Source organism: Stigmatopora nigra, chromosome 7 (genome assembly GCF_051989575.1).
Source record: "Stigmatopora nigra isolate UIUO_SnigA chromosome 7, RoL_Snig_1.1, whole genome shotgun sequence".
Taxonomy (NCBI): Eukaryota; Metazoa; Chordata; class Actinopteri; order Syngnathiformes; family Syngnathidae; genus Stigmatopora; species Stigmatopora nigra.
Genome location: NC_135514.1, coordinates 10,360,909 through 10,374,645, shown reverse-complemented (window position 1 = coordinate 10,374,645; position 13,737 = coordinate 10,360,909). Strand labels below are relative to the sequence as shown.

Sequence of the window (13,737 nt, the reverse complement as noted above, 5' to 3'; positions counted from 1 at the left end):
TACGGGACGCCGGTTTCCATCAGCATCGGTACCGTCATTGGCCGACTTGCCCCGTCCGTCAAGTGAGACTTGACAGCTCGTAACGCCCACTTGACTAAGCATACGGCCTCTGATTGGCTACTGTACCTGTCAGCGACCTCCGATTGGTCACTTTGCACCGCGTTAGTGGTTCATTCACCATTTTGTGACTGTAGTGGGAAAGAGACGAGCGATACTTTTGCGTATCCTCGTTGGAGTTTGTAAGTGCGAGGATCTTGGCGATGTTTGACGTGGGGGGAAAGTAACAAGCCCTCGGGACTGCAGTGTCCTCCAAGCCGACAGCCTACGGATGTTAGCGGGTGCCGTGCGGGCTGCCTCGCCGCAAAATAAGATCATAAATCTTTTTTTTTCTTTCTTCCCTGTTGAAGAGGAAAAAGCTGCGCTCGGGTGAGTTATAACTAAGTTAACAGGAGGAGATCTGGAAAGCTGGACCGACGATCGGGCTTTGGTAGCGAGGGGAATAAACTGCCACACTACCGGGTTGTTGTTCTGGTTCTGCCCGCAGAGAAACCGCTCGTCAGGCAGGACCTGGGAGGGGGTGCCGTACACGCACACACACACTACACAACAATGTGTAAAACTTTCTCAAAATGTCATCCGACGGAAAAACATGACAACCCCCGCAAATTATAACTCTAACGCTGCTTTATAACAACATCGTAGTGGATTTTCGCTACTTTTCTTTCCACCTTTTCCGTGTTGGCTCCGAGTCGAAAAACACACGTCGACCTCTTTTTCACGGCACTGCGGTCCAGCTATCTTTTTTTTTTTAATACGCCACTACGGGACATTTAGTATACTTGTCTTTTAAGTACATGTCTATTTTAGTTGAGATAAATAAGAGTCATCGCGTGGTGAATTTAACGCTAATTTACCCGGTTTAGCGTGACCGTCGTCGTCGTTGTTGTTGTGTAGTAGTAGTAAGTCGTGCGTACTACGTAGATTTTTTTTACAACCGAGCTGCTTTGCTTTAGCTATCTAACATTGTTTTTCATAGTATCGTCATTGTTTAGTTGGTGTCTCATTTAGGTTTAAGAAATAGGAATTTGGCCTATAATAGGAACATGATTTTGTTTGCCTTGATTTTTTTTGTTAAGAGAAGGCCTTGATGATATTAGTACATTCCAAAACCAATGAAGCTTTTCCCACACGACATCACCTCCATAAATTGCTAGGAACTCCCTAGTTTAAGATCAGTTATGCTACTTTTTTGGTTTACTTTTTGAAATGTATCCTGCAGGGACCTTGATGTCTATTGCAAGAAGTCCGGCCATTCCAAAATATGGACCTGATACCAAAAGGAACCCCAATAATCCCATCGCAGATCACAATTTACCGCCCATAGGGACCCTGAGAGTGTTCAAATATTGCCTGTCTTGCCGTAAAACGCTCGTGATGCATCATCAGGAACGTTCGCCATGTCAAATTTTGTCACGCCAAAGTGTGAGAGCGCATCTTGCTTCTTGCTTGTGTGACCCACTTAAAGCCAAATGCTGTCCGCTTCATTCGCCATGAACGAAATAGTAAAAACAAGACATACTGCCACATGAAGTATTGACACAATGCTAAAGTACAGAAGGACTCGTCTCAATTCGCAAACAAAAAACACGCACCCAATGTGAAATTCTGGCCTGATTAGTTGAATTAAAACATTTATATTCTTCTATTATGAATGCAACAGGTGGATACACAGGTTTAGTTGACCTTCTGCCTTTTGGTGGATCAGTAATGAATTGTTCTGTCTGTCACTTTCTCACTATTGTACTGTTATAGAAAGCTGGGTTGATAGCGCAACGTTGTTTATAAAAAAAAACATTTTAGTTTTAATACCTGTATAATAATAACAGCGAAAAGATCATGGCATACCAAGAAAACACGTTTGGGGAGTTAAAGGATTTAGACTGAATGGCATATCGGTATTTTTCCATGACAACAAATACTAGACGAACAAAAACTTTCTAGTAAATGAATACATATTTCCAGCCTATCAAGTTGTAATTTCCTGCCACTCATTGGTTTGGAATAACTGGGGACGCTTCATGTTGACGACCCTAAACTGCACCAAGGATGCGTGTCAGTGTTGAAACCCCCCCGAAAGGTTTTTTAATTCTTTGGAATGTTAATAAACATAGTGATTACAAAGAGCCTTAAAAAACATTTTTATCCCATAATGCTCCTAGATATACTTTTCTGCTTATCCCTTCAGGGACCGCCATTGCAAAACAGTCAATTCAAATGACAATACATCCTAAAATCATGCAAAATGTGGTTAACATGTGATTTTTTTTAAATCATTGAATAACAACCCACATTAAATATGCAAAAGACCCACGTGCCATTGTTTTACCCCTATATATCATATTTTATGTTAAGGCAGTACCAAAGTTGTCAAAATTGTACACACTCCACGTTTTTTGTGTGTGTGGATGTCAAAACTCAATAAAATCTACCTTTAATATGTAGACCTGGTGCAACGACATGTATGACTTGAACTAAAAACGTCCATTTTAATGCGTCTCAGTAAATGTGCTTGAGTGTGTTGTGTGAGGTATGGGAGATTTTAACAAAGTCTGCATGACTACACTGTAAATTCCGCAAAGATGGAGGCAGAAGGGGGAATGGATTCTAAAAGTGTGTGTGTAAAGTTTGACGTATTGAAAGGACGTTGAGGTTGTTGCATTGTTTATACCGACGTTATTTGTCCGGTTCAAAGGTATGGGAAGGACAAGCTCGCCATTTGTTCGTCTCGTCAGGGTAACATTCCCCCCGCTCTTGATCCCAAAGCCTTGATCACTCCTTGCTCAAATTATGCTAAACCAACAGGGTACGCGCAGGGCAAAAAAAATGACATTATTTAGATATTAATTTTTTTTAATTGTAGGAGAATTTGCATTAGCATTTGTTATCTTTTTTTTAATGCATGACGTCTCATTCTCTTAATTTTCAAATTGAGTGAATATATTTTTCCAATTAATATTTTAAATGAATGTATCAAGTGTGATGAGAAATACTATGAAAATAAAGCTTTAATATACATATATAAAAAGATTTAATTTGCAAGCAAGTCTTTCATTTGTTCAGTTCAATGAAAACAAAGCCGGAATGTTATGTGAGTTTAAGTCAAACATTTAATATTATATATCTGTTTATAATCTTTATGATATCAGAGACAACAATATGTCAGTCAAGTTGAAATAAAAAATGTAACATTTTATATAATGTTAAAAAAATATGAAGATCACTTTTTTTTTACACAAAATAAATGAGACTAAGTGAGTAAATTCATAATGATATGAAGAAGTCTTTGGTAGAATTCTTTCCAGAAGTGCATTTTAATGAGATTAGCTTTTGTTATTGTGACCGTGAAATTGCTGATTACATTAACTGCCAATCAAAACAGCACCTCTCATTCGCTTTAATGAGTTAAATCACGTTATCAATGAGAATGTTGTCATTTGTTTTCTCATCATTGGATTTGGAAGAGTTTAATCAGTTGCCAAAAAAAAAAAAAACAGAATGTGAATCACCTGTTTAGGATTTCTTTGTTTTTATTGTGTTTATAACTGATTTTGCATTTCAACCTTAGCCATAATTATTTTACATTTTAGATAAATTAGTGTAATTTCCTGCAAAAATGATAACTAAAATTGTTTGCCATTCATCTTCATCAATTTTCATTTCATACTCTGTGATTATCATGACATGGTGGTAGCGTCACAACAGCAAAGAAAAACATATCCACGGGTTAAATCCATCAGATCACTTTTGGAGGTTCCACAACATATGGTTAAACATATATATGTACTTAAAAAGAAGCCTTTTATCCATTAATTATACTCTTCTTCCTCGAGTGGGTCTGGCAACCCCGCTATTTACGCCGGGAATTTTACATCTCTCGCTCGAGTGAACAACAATGATGCTCTCTGGTATTTTCAAGCAGAGCAGCAAAAAAAAGAAGGCATCCTGCTTATAACTCGACGAGATGGTATGGCAGAACTGCTCACCCCAAATACTTTCCAGTGAAAAGAAAGTGATGGGTCAAGATGCCAAAATTGGACAAACTACTCTGTGTTATATCAGAATGTGAACACACATAGCATTAGGATGAACGGACACCAGGTTTTTTATAGTTTTTTTTATCCGAGCAAAGATCAACCGGCGATTTTGCAGAAAGGTCGGTCAGCTGAGAGCCACAGAATCCCATCTGCTTTTCTCTTCGTCACACATTTGGAATTTTAGTTGTAAATAAGCAGCACAAAAGGTAACGCCGCAAATTGCCTAAGAACACATACAGAATAGGTCACCAACAAGATGGAGGGATTCGTGAACTATATTGAAATGGTAGTCAGGAGTTTTGTTACTTTTGGCCTAAAACCAAGAAAGCTGAAAATGGATGAAAGCTTTTAGCGTTCACATGGACAAAAGAGCGACTTAAAAAAAAAAAATCAGTGAGGCTTACCCGAGGGGGCCGTGCATGAGAGTCCCTTGCAATCCGACATTTTAGAAGAGGCAATGTGTGCACTTAACGAACATTTGCTTGGTAAAGCAATAAGTCTAGAAACGAAAATAATATTACGGTACTAGAGTTAGCCATTTATAGCTTTTCTGTTCAATGTATTCAAATTAAGGGACAATTTAAACAAGTTATTGTAATCTAAGACAGCTGACTTTGCGCGAAAGGCAGATTAGAGACCCTAGACTGGTCGCCAGTCAGCACACTCAGAGATAAACGACCATACAATCATGCTGCCACCAGTGGGAATCGAATTGCCGAAATCAGGCGAGTAAACCACTAAACACCATTATATTCTGTAATCACGTATATAATTCATTTTATCATTGAAAACCTTGCCTTTATGTTTTATAATTTTGCTTAAGAAGTTAGAAATACCTGATATTGTGACTTCTTTACCAAAAAAAGTAGATGTGTTGCTGATAAGGATCGATAGGCAGAGTAATTTTGGTACTCTTTTAGGATAAACAGGATTAGTTCTCGCCGAGTGTTGCATTTAACATCGTCTCTTGCAACAAGGTCACCTTATGCAAATATGTATTTGCACTCAGTGTATAGTTTAACGCGTGTTGTAATTATAAGAAGGCGTGCATTGCTACATGTTTGGACACGATTACACTGAAGGACAGCACATGTTGGAGTGTTTGCGCAGCCTGTGTTTTTCGTCGGGCATCCCGTGCCAGCCTTTCAAAAATATTTCCCCCATTTTTCTCTGCATTATTCCATTTGGTCTTCCTCCCCGCTGAAATGTTTGTATCGCAAGAAGCATGGGAATGCTCAGGGAGAGCAGAGCGTGTGTGAGAGTGAAAAAAGCCAGGCTATGGAAATTCCCAGCCACTACTCCAGAACGCTCTTAACAAACATCCGCACAGCACCTCTACATCCCCCTCACACACTGGTGTTGTTGGGTGACCTCACTCAGGGCTCCCGCCAGCCCCTTTTCCCTCCCTGATGGAAGGCTAAATAAACGTTTTGTTGTTGCAACGCTGAATTTGAAGACGCCGTTAAAGCATAGCGTGAGAAAAAGCGCCTCCGTCGCATGTGAAAGTAGCTCCAGGGACTGGGGGCAAATCAGGAGACCTTTACTATGACACTTTACGCTTGTATGTGGTGTGATAAAGAGAGTTTTTGTCTAGAGAACAGGTATCTAACTCAAGGCCTGTGGGCCCAGATTTGTAATGCCTCATCCTTTTATGTGGCCCATTGCAGTAAATCATGTGAATTTTACCCCATGTTTCTTTATCTCATCTCATCTAACTTCATTTAGTGAAACGCTTTATCCTCATTAGTGTCACGGGGGGTGCTGGAGCCTATTCCAGCTGACTCCGGGCTAGAGGAGGGAGGGGGACAAACACACTGCCAATCGCAGGGCACAAGGAGACTTTTTGTTTTGGCACGTTTGATGCTAATGTCAGATAACAATGGTTTGACAGCTAAAAACACAAGGAGACACACTGAAATGCAGTAAATGTCAAGTTCAATTATTACATTTTGGATTCTGATTGTAAAGCATAGTGGTGCATATATGTGGTTTGCCTCAAAGTCAAAGGAAATAATTCCATAGCGTCACTACTGACCAATGGAGGGTAGACCTTGAATCTTACCCACAGTATGCAGGGTAAAACTAAACTTACCCTCCACCCTGAACAGGATACACAGTAAAAATGTGTTTATGCATTAAGAAAGTGATTGACCATGTGTGTCTTTCTTCCTCTCTAGCTTTGCAATACAGAGAAACGAAGACAAAGTGCCTTAAAGGAGAGAGTGACAGGAAAGAGGAACGTCTACATTGAGATTTAAAACAAAAAAAATGAGTCCATTAAAAAAACAACGGGGACGATCCCCTTCATCGTCCCGAGGCCGAGGGGCTCGAAGAAAAACGGGTGCTAAGCCTCCTCAAGAGAAAGACCCCAAAAGAATAAAGCGGGAGTCACCCGGTAAAACCCCACAGAGCACACCCAGCACTTTCTTGAAGCAGAGCTTACCCGTAGCGGGTGACCTTCATAAGGAGCCGAATGCAGACAATGATACCCCCAGGAGGGGTGAATTGAACGGACCTAGGAAACTGGTCGAGTCAGCTGATAAGGAAGCGCCAAAGACAGTAAAAGATGTGACGGCGTGTCGAAGCTCGTCTACCGACTCAGTAGCATCCCCTACCTCTCATCCCGCGCCGCAAAGCACAGCTACGCCACCCCCAGCTGCCAACCCCAGTCTGGCTTCGGTGTCGAGTAGAAAAACAGCCACTTTCAAGGCCCGCGTTCCCAAAAAGAAATACACGTATGAGCACTTTGCCAATAACTCCACTCCTACCATCCTTCCTACCTCTAGCTCTGCACCCACAGGCTTAACTTCCTGTAATAGCAACAGCAAAATCGGTGACAGTGTAAATCAGACTCTTAATATTATGAAGAATTGCAACAAGGTTAGTCCTCTAATGAACAAAAATACTGATGCTAGTATAAACAGTACAAAAAATGACACTAGCAGTGTAAAAATCAGAAGTAACACGAGCTCAGGTAATCCGTTATTAGTTCAACAAGTGACTGGCAAAGCCACAGAAGATAGTGGGGCTCTCAGGACAATGGCTCAGCAAGAAAAAATACCCCAAGTGGGAGAGAATGAATCAGAGGGTCCCCCCAACTCGGTGCGCTCATCATCCACTGACACAGCCAGCGAGCACTCGGCTGATCTGGACATTGTGGAGGCAAATGGACCAAACAATCCCAACAATCCGGCGCCATTCCTAAACGCACTACCCAAGCGAGTCAATGAAACAGGCGAACCTGCTGAAGCACTTGCTACAGGTTTGAAAAACCAGAGAGTCTTAGTTCGGCAGAGAAGGACCTCGATGGAGAGCAGTGCCGACATTTCAGGCCAAGTGGGGTTCAAGGAGAGGGATTCTTACCCCGTTTCGCCGGTGTTCAGACCCGGTGTAGTAAGAGGAGTCAATGGGGATGCTGTTGAAGTTCAACTGCAAGGGAAGGACATCATTATTAGATATCCTTTCCATGGAAGAACTGGGATGACAACGTCAGGATCTGGGAATATTGTCGAGTTAGTTTTGGATGCGCCCCCACCCGGCTTGTTGCCAGTAGCGGTTAGTACCAAAGTGTGTGTGCCCTATGGAGGAGTGGAGGGGGGCCCGTTGTTGTACAGAGAAGGGATTATCTCCCAGGTAGACCCTCATCCAGGTGTATCGTTCCCCTACCAGGTAGTCCTGGGTGAAGATGGCCAGATCCTGGGTGGCATGAATGGCCGCCAAGAGGGAGACAAAAGTAAAACTCAGACAGTGTGGGTTTCACGACAGAGTCTGAGATTGCTCACCCCTCCCTGGGATGGACCACACTTGGAGAGTGGAGGGGTGCGGGAGAGAGAGCGGGACAGAGAAAGGGAAGAAAGAGAGTGGAGGGAAGAGATGGAGGTAGAGAGGGAGGTATGCCAGTTGAGTAGTGGAATGGGTGTACTGGGAGTCGGACCAAGGCTGAACCATGGCTTGTCTTGTCAAGGGGTTGCCGAGGGGCATCCCTATGGAAATGTACATCAGCCACCTCATCCCTCCACTGTTACTTCTAGTGGGGGGCCTACCACGGTCTACTCGGATAGAGAGAGACAGAAACATGTCAACATCCCAGAAGAAGATGTTGAGGTGTCTCGTTTCAATATGTACGCTGAACCCAAGATAAACTCTACAATGTCACAGAACAGAAATATCATTTCCAAGTCCAGTAGCTACCACCCATCCTCAGCCCACCTCTCTGTGGTGAGGGGTTTAGTACCCTCTCATTTCACTACCCTAGCAAGTCCCCAGCTTCCCCCTTCGACTGCCTTACCCAATTGTGAAATGAACAAAAGTCAGCAAAATCTACCTCCAGCCAAGATTACTCCTACTCAGATCCCAACGCCCTTGTCAGCTGGGGGGAATTCCTCTACCTCTTCTCGCTCCAGGACCCCCCTCTCATTGGCTCAACAGAAATACAAGAAAGGCGATGTCGTGTGCACCCAGAACGGTATTCGTAAAAAGTTCAACGGTAAGCAGTGGAGGAGGCTTTGCTCAAGAGAGGGTTGCATGAAGGAATCTCAGCGTCGTGGCTACTGCTCCAGACACCTGTCCATGAGGACCAAGGAGATGGAGGCTGCCGGAGGACCGGAAAGGGTCGGAGGAGGCAGCAGCTCGGGGACCGTGACCCCATCTGATCTGCGGGGCAGGGCCAGCAGTGAGTTTGAGTGGGACGACACATCCAGGGATAGCAGCGAAACGAGTAGTAGGGGAGACTCCAGACCCCGCTTGCTCCTCCCCTCCGTTTTACCCCATGACCTGTCAGCCCGCTTCGACTTTGACGAGTGCGAGGCAGCCACTATGTTAGTATCGCTAGGAAGCTCCCGTTCTGGCACGCCATCCTTTTCCCCCATTTCTAACCAGTCTCCCTTCTCCCCCGCCCCCTCTCCTTCACCCTCCCCACTATTTGGCTTCAGGCCGGCAAACTTCTCCCCGATTACCGCCTCCCCGGTCCTACAACACCGCCGGCATAGGCAGCCAAGCGGCACGGGGGGTGGAGGGGGAGGGGGCAACAAGGTGACGACCACAACAGGGGGAATAGAGCGGGAGAGACACACTTCGGGCATCCAGCCTACGTTCCATAGCAACCTGACGTTTACGGTCCCGATGAGCCCCAGTAAAAGAAAGCCAGACGTACCCCTTCCCCCGCCACTCCCCCTGCACCACCACAGTTACACGCCTAAAACAGAGCTGGAGCAAAGTGACCTCAACAACTCTTTCAGGGTCCTATCCCCGCATACACCAGCTTCACATTCCCACACACCCACCTTCTCGCGTCCCAGGGGGGCCGCAACCCCTTCCTCGAGCAGGCCCCCTTCGTCGACGGCCACCTCCCCTCCTCTACTGGTGTCGCCCACGCCTCCCTCCCCATTGACCCCTGACGGAGGGCCTCGTCGCATGGTCCCTGTTCCCCAGCAGAGCTTACGGGATTCCCCCGTCATTGTAAGGAATCCTGACGTTCCCCTGACAAAATTCATAGAGTGTCCCGTTGGGAAAGCGAGTGGAAAAGAAGGAGGAGTTGAACCTCCTTTAACTAAAGATAACAGCTTAACCTCCATCACGCCTCAACCCATTTCTGGTCTCCAGGTTCCCGTACCTATAAACGCCGCCGCAGCTCCTGTTCCCAATGGTGCCGTTCTTCTTCGAAGTCCAGCACAAACTTTGCTGCTGGTCTCTCCTTCACCGTCCTCTCTACCCACCTTAGACATTCCCGCCGCTACCCCATTGCAAGCCCTCTCGGTCGCTGTCAGCGCAACGGTAGCCGCCCCCATTTCGTGCGGCGTGGACATTTCCAGGAAACGAGGGGAAAACAGGAGTTTTGAGGGTGAGGTGCAGCAACCGGTACCCTGCCACCCATCCCCCACGGCGTTGCTTCCACTGATCCTACCCGTGGAGAGCCTTCACCCCACTCCGCGGAAAGACATCATCATGGGACGGCCTGGAACAGGTGAGAACACATCAATTTGTATTTGTTTACCTGAGGTCAGAAACTGGACAGAGATTTTGCAGTGATACAATTTGTCTATTATTATAAGGAAAATACCAAAAAAAACATACAAATTAACTAAGATTGTTGTTTGGTAAATAGTGAAACAATTTTTTGGGCACAATGCAGATTCATGAAGATGAAAACTATCCCATTTTTTTTTCAGACACTTTGGCATGTTATCCATCTAATGATTTAATTAGTACTTTCATGTTTCTTCAGAATTCAGTAGTGTATAAACTTAAAAGCAATTTTCATGAAAATAACAGCACACTAAATAATATCCAGGCCACAATGAAAAGAAATAAAATAGTTATGCTATGCATGAGGGAAATCAGACCTTTTATAAACCATTTATGTTTGCGCCAGTAATCATTTTATACATTTATTTGATGGTTTATTTCATCAGTCAACTTGAAAAATATGACCATACCCCTTTTTTAAATGTGTCATATGTTGCATTAACATGCTCTCTTCATAACAGTAAATTAAACTAATGACTTTTAAGTAAGTTTTTTCACTTGAATCTTATATTCATGAGAAACACAGGCAAATAATACTAAGATGTTAACATCATGAGCTTTGTTTTCACGTACGAGCAAATGAAAGACTTCTCCATGGTATGTGGGAGCATTTCAGAGTGTTAGTAATTTAGCAGTCACATACGGGCAAGCAAAATTTAAGGGAGGCGGTTTGTCCTCCTGTGAATTCCATTCACCACCAATCACAGCGAACCTCTCATTCCCTTTAAATGTGGCACACTCATATTTCACTTTAGTGTACTTCCATATCATTTATTCGTAGATAGAAGCCAATTATAAATGCATTACTATTTCTATCCATCCATGTCTGTAATTAGAAGTCACTCACTACAGTGTCTTATTCATCCATTCATCATATATTAGATCGTGATTGAACAACCAAGGTGATATGACCCGCATGTGGCGTCCATGCCCGCCAAAAGAGTGTCATGTTAGCCGACATGCTGTCGTCCCATATGGTCGCCCTTCTTGTGTGTCACGCCAAAGCCGCTCGTCACATGAGCGCAAGCACCTGCGATTTGTCGCACGGACCTAATGATGCACAGCTGACGTTCCAAAATTTAGCATGCTCGCTAAAACGGCACTAATTCTCGCCAGTGCTTTTTTTCCCTATGCAGTGGTGTCACTATTTTTTTATTGCGTGGACACATCATAGTTCATATTTTTAGTTATATTATTAGGAACAAAGAGGCCCCAAATATGAACATATTTGAGTTCAAAAGGAAAACAACATGTCATTGAAAATACTGACCACCAATTAAAATGCTATTTTAGAATTATGTAATGAAGCAATATGGTACGAATTCATTTTTGAAAGAAAGATAAAGTGGAATGTTTACTTGCTTTAGTAGGTCATGGAAAGTTATTATCGACAAATTTGGGTGTAAAGAATGAAAATAAACTTGGAAATTGCAGTCAGAGATTCTCAAGTCGAGAACAAAAGCCAGTGCAAGACTAAAAATTAACATTTTATGACAATAGCGTAAGTAACTATGGAAGGTTGCTTTATGTAGGCCAGTTAAGGAGCAGCTTGTTGGTGTTGATTTGCTATCGTGGTGACTAGCACCAGTAAAATGGGGTTTAGATTTTTGAAGGGGAAAAAAGAGAGCGTGAGACTAGATGACGACTCAGAGGAATAAAAACGATACGTGCGTGTCAGTATTTTGGCTGAACATGACCGACTGGCTTATTTTCTTCAAGTCCTTTGACATAGCCGGCGTATATGTTTGTTTTATTAGCGACTCAAGCCAATCTGTAGTCAAATAATATACAGGCAAGTACATACAGAGGTAACTCGATATCTAAATTTGAGTGTTTATCGTGTGTTTTATAATATACTGAGCTTGACAAGCATTAAAAATGAAATGTTAGTAGCAGAAAGAATACGTAAAAAGATTGAAAATAAGAGCAGAACATTTTTTAATGACTAGTTATAGATAAGATAATCATGGGTCTATTGGGGTGAAAAAAAGTATTAGCCTTTAATTGATGTTTATATTTTTATCAATTTTTAAAAAATTTAATTGAGATTTTTTTAGTACACCAATATTTTTTCAAGCAAATAATTACCCCCCAAAAAAACAATAAAATATTTTGTTTCTTTTACTTAAAAAAAATCATTTGATAGATTATTCAGCCCTGACGAGCAGTCAAGAGTGTAGTCCGCTGGGATAGGCTCCAGCACCCCAAGACTCTGATGTAGACGAGCAATGTTGAAAAACATAGAATAGAATATTTTTTTTAGCTGTGAGATATGAGTGCCTTGACTTACAAGTGTGATGTACGATTAATAGTTGCCATTAATTCAATCCGAGGTCACTCCTTGACAAAAAAATAATGCCTCCCAAGGCTTTTTTTCTGATAAAAGTCCATTATTTTCTCCACAAAATACTACATTGCCTTGAGACAGCTTACATTGTCACTGAAACTTTCCATGACATACACTACATTATTTGAGAACATTGGTGTATAGTTTGGCCCAGGCCCCTCTTTGGAGGAAATACGATCCTCCCATCATTTGCTGCCAATTACAGAGAATTTCACTTCACAGAAAATCATAGAGTAAGATGGAGTCAGGAGCGTTTTTTATTTATTTATTCCTAGTGTACAATGTGGATTCATTCGTGTATGACATCTATTCGAGTTGAGGTCACTATTTGAGGAAATGCAACACATCCAATCTTGTTTTCTTCTTCTCACAATGTCTGGCTTTTCTGATAAAATTTGACAAAATTGGATGCGCATATTTAGATAGTACCCGCCTGTACAATTCACTTCAAACCGGGCCCTTTTCGGCCCCCCGAGTGAATGCACGTCTCGACGTATAGAGTCGCGCGACTGTGACAGAGAAGTGGACAGGAAGGGGAGCACTGTCATTTTGAGTGTATGCTCCCGCCTCACAGCCTCTTTTATGCGACTGAAAGGACGCCAAATGGATGAATAGCATCCCTTTGTGTTGGATCATGCATGCTTGCCCATGTGCATGTGCGTTTATTTTGACGGGCCTTGAGCTGCGTCACGTACGTGGGTGTTTTTTTTTTGTTGTAGACTCAGAAACAAAGCGGGGAGCCTTTTTGAACGTAAGGAAAGAAGCTTTTAGAGTATGTGATGTGTAAGTGTGTCTTATATATTAACAGAGTCAGTTAAGTAACAGACACTTAATGGTGTAGTGGTTCACTCGCCTGACTTTGGTGCGGGCAAGCGTGGGATCGATTCCTGCACGGTGATGCTGTGATTGTGAGTGCGAAAGGTTGTTTGTCTCCTTGTTTGCCCTACGGATGACTGGGGGTTTAGTCCAGGGGTGGGCAAACTTTTGGGCCCGGGGGCCACATTGACTTTAAAAATTTGACAGATGGGCCAGGTCAACACAAGATACGATACATATAAAAAAGTGCATCCGTTAATAGTACATATGAAACATAAACAGAAAAAAAGGACTCAAGTATTATCATACTCATTACTCATCATTAAAGTTAAAAGTATAAAGCACGAAGTCAAGTAAAAAGGAATGTATTAAGAAATATTAAAATACAATTTAAAAAAGATAGAGGGGCTGTAAAACACGAAAAACAAAAGCCGTGTAACTTTGGTGCACTTAATT

At 42.7% G+C, this 13,737-nt stretch overlaps 1 protein-coding gene across 2 annotated transcripts in view; it reads left to right on the top strand.

Moving 5' to 3' along the window:
• The first annotated feature begins 201 nt into the window (after nt 1–201).
• Nucleotides 202–13,737, top strand: part of cicb (capicua transcriptional repressor b) — a 31,847-nt gene continuing 18,311 nt past the window's right edge. For both annotated transcript variants that reach the window (XM_077720160.1, XM_077720159.1), the window contains exons 1-2: nt 202–426; nt 6,272–10,056. In XM_077720160.1, the coding sequence (XP_077576286.1) occupies nt 6,363–10,056 (3,694 nt within the window). In that variant the 5' untranslated portion in view covers nt 202–426; nt 6,272–6,362. The remainder of the gene's footprint in view (nt 427–6,271; nt 10,057–13,737) is intronic.